At 41.8% G+C, this 17,721-nt stretch overlaps 1 protein-coding gene across 7 annotated transcripts in view; it reads right to left on the bottom strand.

Annotated features, from left to right (window-relative positions):
- Nucleotides 1-2,232: 2,232 nt before the first annotated feature.
- The window catches only part of SEPTIN11 (septin 11), a 156,904-nt gene continuing 141,415 nt past the window's right edge, over nucleotides 2,233-17,721 (bottom strand). For all 7 annotated transcript variants that reach the window (XR_016312540.1, XR_016312539.1, XR_016312531.1 and 4 more), the window contains one exon: nucleotides 2,233-7,763. Coding sequence is in view for 1 of the 7 variants with exons in the window: in XM_089676105.1 (XP_089532231.1) it covers nucleotides 7,748-7,763 (16 nt within the window). In the remaining 6 variants the exon portion in view is untranslated. The remainder of the gene's footprint in view (nucleotides 7,764-17,721) is intronic.

Raw genomic sequence — 17,721 nt, forward strand, 5'->3', positions numbered from 1 at the left:
CCCGCAAAAATAAATAGATGGTGCCAAAGAATGTACAGCCCCCTCGAAACTGCACTCTGGTAAGATCCCAAATCTTTTAAAACTCCTTATCATTTAGAGCATTTGGTGCAAATTGTTGGTGAGTCAACCAGCTAAAAACACATGCATCCCAATTGTTTTAAATCTAGGCCTCCGATGTTGTACCATGCGAATATTATACTTAATTTTTTGTGCTCTTCTTTGTATGAAGCAATTGTTAAATGTTGTCATACAATATGTATTGATGTTTGAATTTTGTACTCTCTTAGAAATACATAAAAAAAATATTTGAAAAAGAAACACATACACACTCAAGAGATGACCTGCACTGTGCTGTGCCACCAACATAAGACCATAGTGCTTCTGAGCACTGACACTGCTACCTGTGCTTACAGGCACTAAGTCTACTCTGTGGGTGTGCTGTAGCACCTAACACTCATGTATACTATTCCTCACAAAGGTTTTTTTTCTCTCTTTTAATTACACCTCATATGGACCAGAGCAATTTTAACATTTCCACTATAGACTGGCTTATTAAACAATACCTTGTCATTAAAGTGTTACTAACCCCACAACAGCAAAATCAGCCTGTATATGCACTACAGCTTACTTGTTATATTCACTGTGGAACTTAAGGGGTTAATCCTCTGCATTGTGTAAAAAGGATGTTTGATCCTGTCTTCTCTGATTTTCCCCTTCTTCCACCTTCCCCATTTCATCTCCTGATAGAACACAGCCTTGGGGACTCTCTGAACATGCTCAGTTTGGTGTGTACTGCAAGAGTTTTTTTTTTTCTTGGGAGGATGCATGTGATCAGCACAGGGCCAATCAGCATTGTCCACTGTGACAGAAGGTCAGGGGTTATGCAATCTCACAGGGCAGTGAGAGGAGCATGAAACCTCCTAAAAGCTTTAACCAGTGCTCACCTGCACACTGATAGAAGTCACAAGCCTGCTCTAACTGCTGATGATAAAAGGTATTTAGCCATTTATATATACTAAAATAACTGCACTTCCATGTTCTGTTTACTGTGGGAGACCAGATATAGTGAACTCAGGGTCCTGGGTTTAGTAACACTTTAACCCCTTGACTAAGGGTGACTAAGGATAAAACAAATCTAACAACCTAAACACAGTTTTGCAACTTTGACATTTATTAGTAAAGCCGTACATATCACGACTACTTTGTGTATCCAGGTGGATTATACCTTTTTTGCAAGACCAATTGGTCTTTCTTTTGGTAGTAAATGGAAACAGATTTTTTTTATTATTATTATTATCTTCAAGGGAAAACTGGCCCAGAATAGTAAAAAAAGTCCATTTTGTTAAATTTAGCTGCATATTTGCTACTGCCATAACCTACCACCAAAGAACAGCTCAAAATAAATTCTCCTGCTCCTGACGATCACAGTGATACCACATATGTGTATGTTATTTGTTGTTTGTACCTGTAGTAAGGCCCAGAAACAATGGTGCGCATTTTGCATTTTTTTTGTTATTCTACCTAAAACACACTGATATGGATAATACTTTAAAAAAATGCTTTAAAAAAAAATCCTGCCTAAAATTTACTGAACGTGGCCTTTACTTGACCCTAACACTAACCCTGACACTGACCTAGATTCATCATTGATCTAGGTATTTGTTCTTATTTTTTCACACAGTTTTGTTTACATTCTCCCTGCATGAGAAACATTGTTTCTCTCCCCTATTCAGAGAGAAAAGAAAACACAGGGGCAGGCTGCAGTTACTGATCACTGTGATAGACAATCAGAGGCAATCACACGATGCGGTGACTCAGAACCAGGAGTCTTGGGTCCCGATCATTGGTACGGGACCCAGGCATCTCGGTGACAGCTTGGTATCTGTGCTGGGAGGGCACTGTGCAGTGCCCTCCCAGCACAAACACAAGTAAGCAAGTTCAGAGGTGCATTGCAAGTGAATAAAATGGTTAATGGTAAGAAAAAATACTGCAGTTTCTGTGCTTTTACCTGCAAGCTGGTGACAGAGTTTCTAGCATATGACATTTATGAGGAAAAAAAAAAAGCATTCTTTTCAGGATGTTTGCACATATTATTGAAGGTAACCGCCTCCCGTCTTTTCATGAAACACTTGCAACTGCATTCCACCACAAGAGGTAGTTATAAGACAAAAAGACATATGGTTCTGTGTGAAAAAATTAGAATACATAACAAGGGAAAAAAAAAGAAAGCAGTTTGTAAAGATCATTGTTTTATTAGAAGTTTCAATAACCTGAGTGGTACATTTCAGTGACTGACTCAGTCATTTTATTTTCATACAAAACACATACAGGTAAACAAAAGCAGATAAAATTTAGACTGAAAAGACTGATATTTATTACTGCACAAAATATTCATAACTTTTTCCAATATCATTAGCAGAACAGGCTTACCTTATTATTTATAACTCCTTCATGTCCACAAGCACCCTATACGTCATACTATGTAGATCTGTTTTATGCATACTGCGCATTTCACTGAGGCAAACAAGGTAAAATAGAGGACCATGGATGGCCCAAAGAAAGCTTCTGAAATGTGCACCTACCTCAGTGATTCCTACGTCACTGAGATCCAGATTTTGCAGGTACAAAATTATGTATTACTGAGCTGATCTCACTTGTGGAATATAATCTAGACTGATTTTATTGAATAATCTCTCTGAATGATATGTCTGCCTGTGTAGTTAATCTCTTAACAGTGTATGTCCCTGTAAAAAAAATACTCCTCTTACTACATAAACAATATTACATACAGAATGTCTTCCTCAGCATGTCTGATTTTTTAAAGTTATGATTGTCAAAAATATATGTGATTACTAGATATGCCAACTTCATGTGAACCTAGCTCTATTTTAAATCAGAAGATGCAAGTACCTTTATTAGCCAGAGTAGCCTCTCCTGTGCCCCTCTCTGACTTAGTTTCACTTTGTTCCTGGGGTTCAACTTTTCTTGACTTGATGGCTAAACTGTACTAATTGCCATTCGTTTGTCCAATGAGAGTGCTTTTATTGGCCAAGGCAATCTCATTGGACATTGTAAAGGGGCGTATAGCCATCAAGTCAAGGAAAGTTTGACCCCAGGACCAAAGTGAAACTAAATCAGAGAGCGGTACAGAAGAGGCTTATTGGCTAATAATGGTAACAGTAGACATCTTGTAGTGTTTGTTCTTAGTACTTAAAATGTTTAAAGTGAATTACAGGTTTCCTTAAACAAAGAAATGGATACGAATTATGTAAATTGATGAAACAATGAAAAAGAAGTAACCCATAGCATAATTATCACAATTTTGTTACAACACCTCTAAACTGCTGACTAAAGAAATCTGTTCAGCTTCAAACATTTTAGTGGCATTCTACCGGTCTAGCTGTTATAAATGTAGGTGGGTGGCAATGCTATTATTGGAAAAAAAGGAACAGTGGAAGCCATACTTAACATTGGTGTAATTTAGGGTAAAGCCCTTGCTCTGAACTCCCTCATTGTACTATGATGGCTTTTATATTATGTTTGGCATGTGTGTACAAAGATTGGAATTACTAATGCTATTATAAAAGGCTTCAGCTTATATAGTGTATCAGGATCGGAGGAGTTTATCCATGAACCTGTACAATTCCTAGCTTTAGTAAACCAGTGCTCTAGATTGTGTTTCTGATCATAGAACATATTTATTTATGCAGATTTTTTTTCTCCTAATCTGACAGATTTTATTACTGGACAATCTATGTTGTGTAAATGATCTAAAATATAGTCGCTAATATCTACTGTTATCCAAGGTCTGTCAGCTGGAAAGGGTATTTTATACTGTGCTTGTGTACATACTGCCTCCCTAGATTAAAAAAACATTTACAATATCAGAAGTAGACTAAGTTTATTTGTGGAAAGTTGAAAGCCAAAGCTTTTTTTTTTAATTTTGTGTACTAAATGAAAAAGTTAAACCCACATCGTGTTTTTATTGCTGCTTATTTTTTAGCTGGAGACATCAACCTTCTTTGTTTGTCCTGGTGACCATTGTCTTGGAATAGGCAATCTAACATTTTACAGTTGTCACTGAAGCAGGAATAGAGGTGACATTTTTCAAATAGATACCCCTGTTCATATTTGAGAGATTTCTTTTCTTCCAGTTGTATCTCTGGGTTGGGAAGTGAAATCTCAATGATACACACCAAGAAAAAAAGTCACCACAGGGTCACATATAAGTGAAAAAAAAAAGAGAAGGCATCCCTGTAAGTGTCGGTTCAAATATATACAGAGTTTATATGGTTTGAACCACATCCAATCCGCATGACATGAAAAAGCATTGCCTCCTATGGTGCTTGTTCACATATGTGCAGTGCACTAGCAGTGTAGATTGAAAAAGACTGACGTCTGTTTTCTGAGCAGTGCCTTTCGGTTCAGGTGCGGATTACAAGCTATTGACTTCTGTGGTAACAGTTTCTAAACCGCATTATGTGTGGACAGGATAAAAGCCTGAGTTAATCCTGTCCTGAACCTGATATGAACCGCTGAACAACTTCTGTATCAATTAGCTGTGAAACCTGAGCTTCAATCCACACCACACATGTCCAAATCAGCTCTAAAGGTCATCATACACTTCCAACTGCTGTTCCTCGTCTTGATATGCCCCAGCTTCATACTCCCCAGCCACTGCAAATAATTTGACCATTTCTTTTAATAACTTGTCTACCTTTCTGAGTGCAGCCTGTAATGTTCCTCCCTTTTCAGTGAAGCAAACTTCACCGCGTGACCCTGCCTTGCACCAAACTGCATTTTGTCCCCCAAAAGTGTCCTCGCTGGTTTAACCTTTTAGTACATATGCAACTATTTTCTGACGCAAAAAAGCTGTGCAGCACCAGTCAGAGCTGCAAGGTGAAGACTGCTGAACAGGTAGGAATGTAAGTGTTGAACACAGAAATACGCATTCAGGGGGTTGGGGGAATTATTAACCCCTTAAAGCTGCTTCCCAGTAGCCCTTTTAGTGGGCTTTAATGCCCAGGAGACGGTGCGGCTTTTCTGTCATATGTCCAATGTGACTGACTCTCACAGCCCCATGGGCACCCAGTCAGAAGCCGTGACCAGCAGCATACATGCATTACATGGTTGACAAGAAGTTAAAGGACTACTGTTCTGTGATAAAGCATGTCAAATGCACTGCCATTCTTTGCATTGTAGTGCTCTCTACTAGAGCTCCAATTTTTGGTTCATTGTGGTGTGTTAGGCACGCTTTTCAATAAATGGCCTCAACACACAATGCTTTAAACATCTGACAGCAACAGACTGCCCTGGTGTAAGTGGGCCTAAATGAAAAATTGTTCTTTAGCTCTTTTCTACCATTATCCAATACTAAAAAACAAAAAAAAAAAAGTTATGGCTTTACATTCCCACTTTAGGGATCTTTCACACTTGAGTGTAGCAATGTGCATTTATAACATTTAGTGCATAGTCATTTTAATGTTGATATGTATTTTTCACACTTTATGACTGTTTTAACTGTCTTTTTTCTTGATGTGTTATGTAAAGTAGTAATGCTATTCACTAATTTTATAAATATCACAATATAAACCTTAAGTGCTTTAAGCATATTTTCTTTCCACTTACCTACAGAATGAGGATTTATGCATGAAAAACGTGAACCCCTACCACTGCAGCAGAACGGTGTGAACAAGCCCCACTAAAATTATTTTTTTTTACATATGGTTTGTATCTTCCTGCAGCAAAGCTCAACACAAACCAAAATGGGCCTTGCAGTAATTTGACTGTGGTTACATTATATAAAAAAATATATATATGTATAATCTATAGCTAAGAGCAACTAGAGGTAAAGCTTTTGTTTTAATTTTGGATAGAGCAGGTTAAGGGTTAGAACCTATGCCAAGATTTTTACTGTTATCTGTGCTCTGCTGGGAAAATTTTAAGGACAGGAAGTGATGGGATATCTCCATAATGTGGACACAAACACATCTTAAGTAAGCAAGGAGTTCAAAATGGCTTTTTTCTGCTGTCTGTGCCTTTTAGTCCTGGCATGTAACCCTCATTTTTTGTCTTGATGTTTACAGGAAGCAAGGGAAAATCTCAACAGACTAGATTAAAACCTACAAGAAACTAGCTCTCCCCCGCTTTATCCAAAGCTTTAAATAATTGGATGGCAGTAGACTAAGGGTACAGGCTGAAGAATTGTATTTTTTGTTTTAAAAATCAAAAACAATTTAGCTTTCTGAATATAAATTTAAATAAATTGTCCTTATGTTACATAACTAAGATATGAATGACCATTTTTTTTTATTCTTCACTGTTCTATTATGCTGTAAATACAAAATAATGTCTTATTACATGGAATGTGAAAAAAACAACTGTTCTGTCCCAATCAAGTCAATTGAAAAGCAGCAGCTGGACACAGAAGTCACTGCTCCCAATTTGTCATCTGGGTGGATGCGTGTCTCTGAACGAGAATAGGCTGAATTTGGGGACACGCACCCACACAAATAGTGTTGGTGCAGCTGCTGTGCCCCAACTGACATGAATGGAACTGCTGGCTTGCGGATGCAAGAAACACCTGGGTATCCCCGTGCAGGCAAACATAGCCCTCAAACAGGTATACGATTAAGTACACACATATGAACAAGGCCCTTAATGCATATTTATCTTAAATGCGACTAGTGTAAGATCCTGAATTTGACTTGGTATTAGCCTCTCACAATCCCCTATACAGCAGCACTCAAACTCGAAGGAGAAGGGGCAGTGCTGGAAGCCAGGGCAGCAAGGTGGGGATGGAGAGAGGGCACAATTGTATTCCTTAACTGTAAATGGCATTATGCACCTAGCTTTGCTGAGTCTGGCACAGCTCTGTAGATCTTCTGTCTCATGGACAGAAATTCACATTCTCTGTCAACTTCCCTATATGAGATTAATTTGTGTATTTGGCTATTTGCCTTAAATTTAGCTTTAACAAATGTATTGTCGCTGCAGTGATTTACTGTGTAAGAACAAATGTTAGCGATTATGTTACATGTAGCATAAATACTGTGCTGTATCATGGAACCCAGGTATCCGTGTTGTCTATTGTGAACTGCTATCAGCTAAACAGACTCAGACATGGAAGCATAGGCACTCCAGCTATTAGGATGCCAGGGTAAGATGCTAACTTCCAAATTGTGAGCTCTATCAGAGGCTGGAAACAAACAAATTCATAAACAGTCACATCTATAGCTTTTAAAAAGCCTTTTCATTGCAGTCTATACATGGATTATCATGTATATGATACATGCCTACCAATTCCTGTAGTTCTTCTGAACATCATCTATTCACAGGAACTCTATGCCCTTTTGAGGTTAGAGAATCAGGACCTACCCTGCAAAGGACAATTTGGGGAAGAGATTGCTGTGTATGTACCCCCTACACATTAATATTTATTATGTACTGGTAAATAACAGCTGTTACTCAAAAGCAAGTCAGTCAAATAACTGCGCCCTTTGGCAAACAGCTGAGAATTTTGCACATTGATTGAGCTACATAGTACTTTTACTTCTGCAAGGACATACATAAGTAGTGCGTACACAGACACACAGTATACATCAACATGTAACCCACAGAAGGAAGTAGTAAGGAAGAACAATAGCAGAGTGCATGAGGCAAATCATCCAAGAGTTGGTCAAGAGTGCTTCTCTTCTGGCCTCTTAATGTCCAAATTAGGAGAAGTGGAGGATTGTCAACAGGTTGCTTATATAAAGAAGAGGCTACAGAAAAAAAGAAAGAAAGAGGAATATTCAAGCAGTGGGATTATGGTTCCAACATAGGGCCATGTATCACCAATCCCTGGGCTTATGGGTCTAACAGAGGGCCACATATCCCCAGCTGCTTACTGACCCTGATTCCAGAGCCATGACCTGCTTTGGTGTGGGTCTCAATTTTTCTGAATTAGGTTGTAAACCAAGGGTCTCCGATTCAAATCAACGCACATGCACAGTCAGCTGAAAACACCGTAGGAGGCTGCAGCTCTGGAACCAAAGTAAATAAGCATCTGTAGGGGAGAGGGGGGTGGTAGTGTAGTTTAGTTTAAGGGTGGTAAAATTAGCACAACTGCACATTTAAGAAAAAAACATTTGCAGTAAACTATCACAAATTCAAATATTTGAGACAACTTTCACCATTAAGGTTCTGAAAAAAAAAAGAAGAAAAAAAAACAAATTTTGCTGGCCATAGTTTTAATACTGTGATATTTTCTAATATGCTACTATGAAAGGGCCCCGTCTTGTGCTTTATTTAAATAAAATCTATATTCATATTTTGGCTGCTGACTAAAAATGCTTCTTGCCTGGTTGTCATCAATGTCAATCCACATAATTCACACAGTATATGCTTTCTTTACCATCCTTAGGAAGCCCCCAAACCAGAACCTTTATTGTCCTTTGAAAGACTACTAAATGTAAATCATTAGTCACAGCTATCAATGAAAAAGTTAGTGCACCTAAAGTAGAACTTCTCCCAGAAGATGCCAGTATTAGGATGCTAGTAGTCCAAGTCAAGATGAGAACACTGTAGGTGAACTCAGTAAGCATTGTTTATCTATGAAAGGACTTGACTATAGATACACCTTGCTCATAGGATTAAATCAAGGTATGTGTGTGTATATACAGTCATGGCCGAAATTGTTGGCACCCTTGATATTTCTCCAGGAAATCATGTATTTCTCACGAAACGTATTGCATTAACACATGTTTTGCTATACACATGTTTATTCCCTTTGTGTGTATTGGGACAAAACAAAAAAAGGGAGGAAAGAAAGCAAATTCGACATAATGTCACACAAACCTCCAAAAATGGGCTGGACAAAAGTATTGGCACCCTTTCACAACTGCGGATAAATAAGAATGTTACAAGCATGTGATGCTCCTGTAAACTCACCTGGGGCAAGTAACAGGTGTGGGCAATATAGAAATCACACCTGAAAGCAGATAAAAAGGAGAGACGTTCACTTAACCTTTGCATTGTGTGTCTGTCTGTGCCACACTAAGCATGGACAACAGAAAGAGGAGACGAGAACTGTCTGAGGACCTGAGAACCAAAATTGTGGCAAAATATCAACAATCTCAAGGTTACAAGTCCATCTCCAGAGAACTAGATTTGCCTTTGTCCACAGTGCGCAACATTATCAAGAAGTTTGCAACCCATGGCACTGTAGCTAATCTCCCTGGTCGTGGACGGATGAGGAAAATTGATGAAAGATTGCAACGCAGAATAGTCCGGATGGTGGATAAGCAGCCCCAAACATGTTCCAAAGACATTCAAGCTGTCCTGCAGGCTCAGGGAGCATCAGTGTCAGCGCGAACTATCCGTCGACATTTAAATGAAATGAAACGCTATGGCAGGAGACCCAGGAGGACCCCACTGCTGACACAGAGACATAAAAAAGCAAGACTACAGTTTGCCAAAATGTACTTGAGTAAGCCAAAAGCCTTCTGGGAAAACGTCTTGTGGACAGATGAGACCAAGATAGAGCTTTTCGGTAAAGCACATCATTCTACTGTTTACCGAAAACGGAATGAGGCCTACAAAGAACAAAACACAGTACCTACGGTAAAATATGGTGGAGGTTCAATGATGTTTTGGGGTTGTTTTGCTGCCTCTGGCACTGGGTGCCTTGACTGTGTGCAAGGCATCATGAAATCTGAGGATTACCAAAGGATTTTGGGTCGCACTGTAGGGCCCAGTGTCAGAAAGCTGGGTTTGCGTCCAAGATCCTGGGTCTTCCAGCAGGACAATGACCCCAAACATACGTCAAAAAGCACTCAGAAATGGATGGCAAAGAAGCGCTGGAGAGTTCTGAAGTGGCCAGCAATGAGCCCAGATCTAAATCCCATTGAACACCTGTGGAGAGATCTTAAAATTGCTGTTGGGAAAAGGTGTCCTTCCAATAAGAGAGACCTGGAGCTGTTTGCAAAGGAAGAGTGGTCCAAAATTCCGGGTGAGAGGTGTCAGAAGCTTATTGATGGTTATAGGAAGCGACTGATTTCAGTTATGTTTTCCAAAGGGTGTGCAACCAAATATTAAGTTAAGGGTGCCAATACTTTTGTCCAGCCCATTTTTGGGGTTTTGTGTGACATTATGTCATATTTGCTTTTCTGCCTCTGTTTTATATTTGTTCCAATACATACAAAGGGAATAAACATGTGTATAGCAAAACATGTGTTAATGCAATACCTTTTTTGTGTGAAATACTTGATTTTCAGGAAAAATATCAAGGGTGCCAACAATTTCGGCCATGACTGTATACATACACATACATATATATATATATATAAGTATTGGGACAGCTTCAACTCTTCTGGGAAGGCTGTCCACAAAGTTTAGGAGTGTGTCTATGGGAATGTTTGACCATTCTTCTAGAAGCGCATTTGAGGTCAAGCACTAATGTCGGAAGAGAAGGCCTGGCTCGCAGTCTCCATTCTAATTCATCCCAAAGGTGTTCTATCGGGTTGAGGTGAGGACTCTGTGCAGGACAGTCAAGTTCCTCCACCCCAAACTCGCTCATCCATGTCTTTATGGACCTGGCTTTGTGCACTGGTGCACAGTCATGTTGGAACAGGAAGGGGCCATCCCCAAACTGTTCCCACAAAGTTGGGAGCATGAAATTGTCCAAAATGTCTTGATATGCTGATGCCTTAAGAGTTCCCTTCACTGCAACTAAGGGGCCAAGCCCAATCCCTGAAAACAACCCCACACCATAATCCCCCCTCAACCAAACGTTACTCTTGACACAATGCAATAAGGCAAGTACAGTTCTCCTGGCAAATGCCAAATCCAGACATGTCCATCGGATTGCCAGACAGAAACGTGATTCATCACTCCAGAGAACATGTCTCCACTGCTCTAGAGTCCAGTGGCAGTGTACTTTACACCACTGCATCACACACTTTGCATTGCACTTGGTGATGTAAGGCCATGGAAACCCATTGCATGATGCTCTCTACGCACTGTTGTGCTAATCTGAAGGTCACACGAAGTTTGGAGGTCTTTAGCTATTGACTCTGCAGACAGTTGGCGACTTCTGTGCACTGTGTGCTTCAGCATGCGCTAACCCCACTCTGGCATTTTATGTTGCTGTTGTTCCCAGTTGCTTCCACTTTGTTATATTACCACTAACAGATGACTGTGGAATATTTAGTGGCAAGGAAATTTCATGGCTGGACTTACTGCACAGGTGGCAACCTATCATGGTACCACGCTTGAATTCACTGAGCTCCAGTGAGCAACTCATTCTTTCACAATTGTTTGTAGACGCAGTCTGCATGCCTAGGTGTTTGATTGTATACACCTGTGGCCAATCATTTGATCGGAACACCTGAATCCAATGATTTGGAGGGGTGTCCCAATACTTTTGGGATATAGTGTATATATACGCATTGAATATAGACTGAACAATTTGACATTATAGGAACAGCATTCAGTTTTGTTTCAAGTGCCTGGGTTAAGATACACTTTGAAAAAGCCCCAGATGTTTCACACTATGCTGTGTAGCTTCTTACCCAAATTATGTTTTTTTGGCCATCTTGGGGACAGGGAAGCTAAATGATCCTTCAGTGAGATCATTTATAGAGAGCTGTGTGTAGGCATTTTAAATATTTTTTGTAAGAACTGATGTTTTTCTCATAGTCTCATATAGGATTCTAGTAAGAATTAGTTGCTAGGAAATGTTAGATTTTGTAGTTTCAGTCTTCAAATACCACCCAAACAGGGTGGAAATTTGTAGGAAATACAAATGAAACATCTTGAGCTAGCATACCACCAGTTTACAGCGATTGTAAAAGGCGGAAGGTTTTTTACCTTCTGTGTGCTGTTCCCCCCTCAGCCCCCCTAATGCTTTCGTAATTCCCCTCTCGATCCAGCAATGTGCACAAGAGCCTCAGCTGTCCTGGGACTCCCTCTCCTCATTGATAGCAGCAGGAGGCCATTTGCTCCCAATTCGGTCAGTCACAGCCAGTGAGACAATGACAGAATGGGGGGCGGGGCAGAGCCGTAGCTCTAGGTGTCTTATGGACACACAGAACGAGGCCCAGGAGCGAGCACGCACTAGTGCCCCATAGCAAGCGACTTGCTATTGAGGGAACTGGTTAAGGGGGAGAAGCCAGGAACCTGAGGTCAGCGAATTACACAAATGCAGTTTTCAGTTAAACTTTTACTTCTATGTGCACTTTTTTTCCACTTGCATCCTCTGTGAGCAGCGTCAAGGTGCATATTTTGCAAATTGGTCATTGCATGGAAATAGTAATATTCACAAGAGGCTTGTACTTTGTAAATCAAATTAAGGTTTTTTTTTTTTTTACATAATGCTACAAACCACAGTGGATAAGATCACTTTTTAAAAAGACATGAACCTTGCATAATAATAAAAAATACCTAAAGGCTAAGTTCACCTTTGGAACATGTTACAGGTTTCCCTTGTATTTAGGGCACAAACTGATATAAACTGAATCCGTTTTTATCTTTGAAAAACATAAGTGAAAGGATGATGTCCTTGTGAAAAGGGTTTTATAAACAAAATGAATGATAAAACAAATAATACTTCACAGTCTAACACCTATAATCCTCTATGAAGGCCCATTCACTGTTTGGGTAAGGCACACATTCCTGCTTCTAAAACTCAACTCACATCTCATGGCAAAAACTTTGCTTCTGACTGCTCTGTCCTTACCTGGCTTACAAAGTTCAGCAAGGCTCACACTGGGGCAGAGTTGGAAGGAGTTCAGTGAGCACCTTACTGAGCTTTTGTAGGCCGGGTAGGAACAGAGCAGCCAATGACCGGTGGTTTGTGTTTGCTCCTGTTTATTGCCAGGCTGAGCTCTATTAAAGCGTCTCTGCAAACAAACTGTAATTTGAGCCTGTAATTTTACATTATAATGTGAGAGTATAAAAGAGTGTGCTCAGGGCTGCTGTTGGAAGGGGGCCCTGTCAGGTTGGCTGTATGGGGTCCTGTGGTTTCCTACCAAAAAAACAGTTTACTCTGCTTCAGTTATGAATGAACACAGTGAGTGATGGGTACCAATCACTCATTGTGTTCATACAGGAAAGTAAGGGGCTGGTAAATGTGACATTTACTGGACCCATCTCGCACTCTCCATCCTGAAGGATCCTATTGCAGCTTGCAGTGTGTTTGCAGCACCTGGTAGGAAAGAGAGGAGGGAAGCTGGAAGCACTGCAGAGGTGGGGGCACACAGGGGGGCCTGGGCAGCAGGAGGAAATGTATGATGCACAGCGAGGGTTAGGGGTGTGGGGCAAATAGTGCAACTGATCCCCTGTATGGCTCTCTCTGCAGCAGCTGAAAGCCAGCAGGAGAGAGAGAAGAAGCTGGCTTACAGCCCCCCCATCCCCCCGCTGTGCCGATTACCCTCCCTGCCACATCCGATTTGTCCAGCTTCCTGGACTCAGCCGCTGGCCTGGGCCCCATAAAGGATGCCTGGTGGTACCTCCTTATCCATGGCCGAGTGTGACTAGTTTACTGCATGATAGGAATCTCTATCCATCCATCCATGAGGGGTCTTTTTGGAGCTGTGAAGGAAACAGACTGGAGGATTGCTGTTGTTTTGGTGGACTGCCCTAATCAGGAGATACAAGCCTTGTCAGCCTAATCTTGAAAGAGAAGTATGGGTTTCCTGGTTTCCCTTTTTTAGCTTCATCTTATTCCCTGTGAGGTATTAATACATACAAATCTTTCCAGCCCTTTGAGACGTGCACCCTATTAAAATCAAGGTAAACACCTGTGGGGGGGGGGCTACAATCTTCTCTGGATTCTTATGCTGACAATCTTGTCTGGATCCACCTTCTTTCCTTCTTGTTTGATTGATGTCAGCTCTAGGCTGTCTGCTCTCCACCTCCTCCTCTCACACAACACACAGCTCAGATAGATTCTCTGACAGTCTCTGTCTGCACACTGGATAATTGCCTGCTATGCTGCAGTTCTGACATGTGAAGTTCCCAGATAAAAACGGCTGTGCAGTATAGCAGTGTGCAGATAGAGGGTGTCTATGGGAATTGATCTGAGCTGTGTATTGTATGAGAGGAGGAGAGAGGGGGAGATGAGCTGTGCTGCCTGTACTGAGACTATAAACAGTACAGGGATGTGAAGAGCCCAATAGGCATAGCTTCCAAGGAGGATGGGTGGCACAAATGAAACAGGATTTTTTTGTACTCATTGTACCTTTTCTTGGAGTTATCAAGAGGTACATTGAAGGAAATCTCAGGAGTTGGACAGCAATCAATTTCTTAATTAAGGTAAAAGGTAGTAAACACATTAGAAAAAGGATGCTCTAAGGGTCAAGATAAACTTGTCCCTGTGGAGAACAAAATGTTTCTGACAAGATAAGGCTGCTAGATCAGACACTTGCCTTTCAGAGCTAAGAGCAACAAAAGGCCACCTTGTGAGTCAGAGGACAGAGGATTATCCAGAGCCACCAGAGTACCCACTGCTTCCACTGAAGGATCTCTGGATGTAGATACAAACCTGTGCAGTTTGTTGTTGAACCTGGAGGCCAGGAAACCCCCCCCCTCCCCAATCTGGTGTCCCCCACCTGTGAAACATATGTATGTGGAGATCATTACCCTGGGTCCAAGCACCACCGGCTGGGATAGTCTGCTGCCAATTGTGTTCTACTGGAACATGGATGAAGGGTAAGGCTGAAGACAAGACAGAATTTGTTCCACTTCTGAGGAAGACTTCTGGCTCCTCCCTGTTGGATAATATATGCTACTGCTGTGGCATCGTCTGACTGAATACTGGTCAGATACCTGCAATCAAGGGGTCCAGCACTGAAGGAATAGACAGGTAGCTCAGAGCTCCAGAATATTGATAGGGAGGCATGCTTTTTCCAGCAATGTCCCCTGCATCACCAAGGTGTCTAGGACCTGTCTTCAGACTGTTAGACTTGCATCCACCGGAAGGAAGGACTTCCTCCAACTCCAGAGCTTTCCTAGTGTACCAGGTGTATGGGTAGGTCCAATGGCTGAATCCGCTTTTCCTACACAACCAGAATGTTGAGTTATAGGTTTGTTCCAACACAGACTTCTGAATGTTCAGGATGCAACCAAACTTTTGTGGAGACTTGACAGTCATTGTGCTGTTTTCTCAGTAGGAGTTTGTCTAGATATCCCATGATGGGAATGCCCTGTGAGCGTAACTAGGCTAGAACTAGAGCTAGGACCTTGGCGAACACTGGGGGCAAGAACATAAACCAAATGAAGTCCAAGAATAAAAAGAAGTGTGAGGTGATAGACTCATATCTTAACCCCATCAATTGCAAGATGGTAGCAGAACGTTATGACATGACTTCAGACTCTCACACACACAAAACAGGCTATCCCACAAAGTAAGGGCTGCCCAAATGGAGAGTTCTAAAATGAAATCAACAACCACCAAATGATCATCTCAGAACGCCATTATCCTATCTTACTGATGGCAACGACAAAAGAAAGAACAGAGCTACCCAACACATCTAGAGGGCCAAGTAATCCTCCTTCATTAGGGTTAAAAAAAAAATGAATTGTATATAGAAGCATTAACGATAAAGAATAAAATGTACAACAACAAAAAATTTGCAAATTCATAGAAAATAGTGAATTTTGAATTATTTTCAATACATTTTATTCTTTAGAAGCTTAGGAGAAACAAAAGAACTCTTATTGGCTTCAGAGGCAGAAGAGTTTAAACTTACAAAGTTGTTTAGCGAACCATCAAAAAGATAGTCCCCATCGAAGGGCATTCGGAGCAAGCATTTTTTACATTACTGTTTGGCAGACCAGCGTTTTAGTCAAAGTGTTCTCTGCATAATAATAAACAGACTCCTGAAGTCTGGCAAAAGGACATGACATCAATAACAGGTTTCAAGGCCTGCTAGAGAGAGGAAGGGCTTGGAAAGAATTTCCAAACCATTGTTAACTTGATATAAAAACACTGAAATGTCCCCAGTAGGAATAGACAGTCTTGCCAAGGCAAAAATGGCAATGGTTCACTTCTTAGTAAATACCTCTTCTATGGGATATTGTTCAGCAAAGTGCTAGGGAAGAAAAAGAATCTGTCAGGAGAAGGCTAGTCTTTGTACAAAATAGGTCCTAGTAATGGATGGACTGGAAAAATTTTGACAGTGCTAGGATCTTTACAGGAGCCCAAACTGGTGAAGGTAGTGGTTTCAGACACAGGCTACACCAGTTTAACACATGTTCGCACTGCATCAATAAGAACTTTAACCTCTTAAAGATGAATGCCCAAACAAAACTTACCAGAAACCAGTTTTGCAATGTTATCATGTGTATGTAAAACTGTGCATATCTTTGCAACTTTTATTTTATCAAGGTGAATTATACCTCGTATTTTTTTAGAACAAATTGGTCTTCCATTTGGTGGTAGATGTAAACTGGCCCAAAACAGTAGAAAAAACAAAACACATTTTTTTAACTTTAACCTCTTGCCGACCGCGCATAGCCGAATGACGGCTTCACCACGGCCGGCCAGTTCTGAGTGGACGTCATATGACGTCCTCCCAGAACGCGCTCTCCTGCGCGCCCCAGGGGGCGCGCACCCGGCGATCTCCGTGATCGCTGTGTCCTACGGACACAGCTGATCACGTGGCGTGGTGAAAGGCCGATCCCACCGGCCTTTTACCACGTGATCAGCGGTGTCCAATGACACGCTGATCACAGGGAAATGCAAGTGCCGGTTCTCGGCTGCACTTTCCTCACGCTGTCAGATCGTGAGGAAAGTACTGCCGAGAACCGGCAGTTGTCAGAGCGGGGATCGGCACCGATCATCAGGGCACTGATAATCAGTGCCCTGATGATCGGTGCCCAGCAGTGACACCCGCAAGTTCCGCCCAGCAGTGCGCCCACTAGCCCCGCCCACCCGTTCCCAGCAGTGCCCCCACCTGTGCCCAGCAGTGCCCCCACCTGTGCCACTCTGCAGTGCCACCTACCTGTGCCCAGAAGTGCCACCTACATGTGCCCAGCAGTGCCACCCACCTGTGCCCACCCACCTGTGCCCACCAGTGCCACCCACCTGTGCCCACCAGTGCCACCCACCTGTGCCCACCAGTGCCACCCACCTGTGCCCACCAGTGCCACCCACCTGTGCCCACCCACCAGTGCCACCCACCTGTGCCCACCCACCAGTGCTGCCCAGCAGTGCTGCCAGTCAGTGCCACCAGTCAGTGCCCAGGGGTTGTGCCAGTCAGTGCCGCCAGTCAGTGCCCAGAAGTGATGCCAGTCAGTGCCGTCTATCAGTACCCATCATCAGTGTCACCTATCAGTGCCGCCTATCAGTGCTGCATATCAGTGCCGCCTATCCGTGACCCCTAATTAGTGCTGTCTATCAGTGCCGCCTATCCGTGCCACCTCATTAGTACTGCCTATCAGTGCCCTTTATTGCTGCCTATCAGTGCCGCCTATCAGTGCCCATCAGTGCCGCCTCATCAACGCAAATCAGTGAAGGAGAAAAAATACCTGTTTGAAAAATTTTATAAAAGAAACAAATAAACTTTTTTTTTTTCAAATTTTTTGCACTTTTTTAATTTATAGCGCAAAAAGTAAAGCGCCCAGTGGCGATTAAATACCACCAAAAGAAAGCTCTATTTGTGAGAAAAAAATGATCAAAATTTCATATGGGTACAATGTTGCATGACCGCGCAATTGTCAATCACAGTGCGGCAGCGC

This window comes from Staurois parvus, unplaced genomic scaffold, assembly GCF_062004578.1.
Source record: "Staurois parvus isolate SC_StPar_1 unplaced genomic scaffold, SC_StPar_1.0 ptg000013l, whole genome shotgun sequence".
Classification (NCBI taxonomy): Eukaryota; Metazoa; Chordata; class Amphibia; order Anura; family Ranidae; genus Staurois; species Staurois parvus.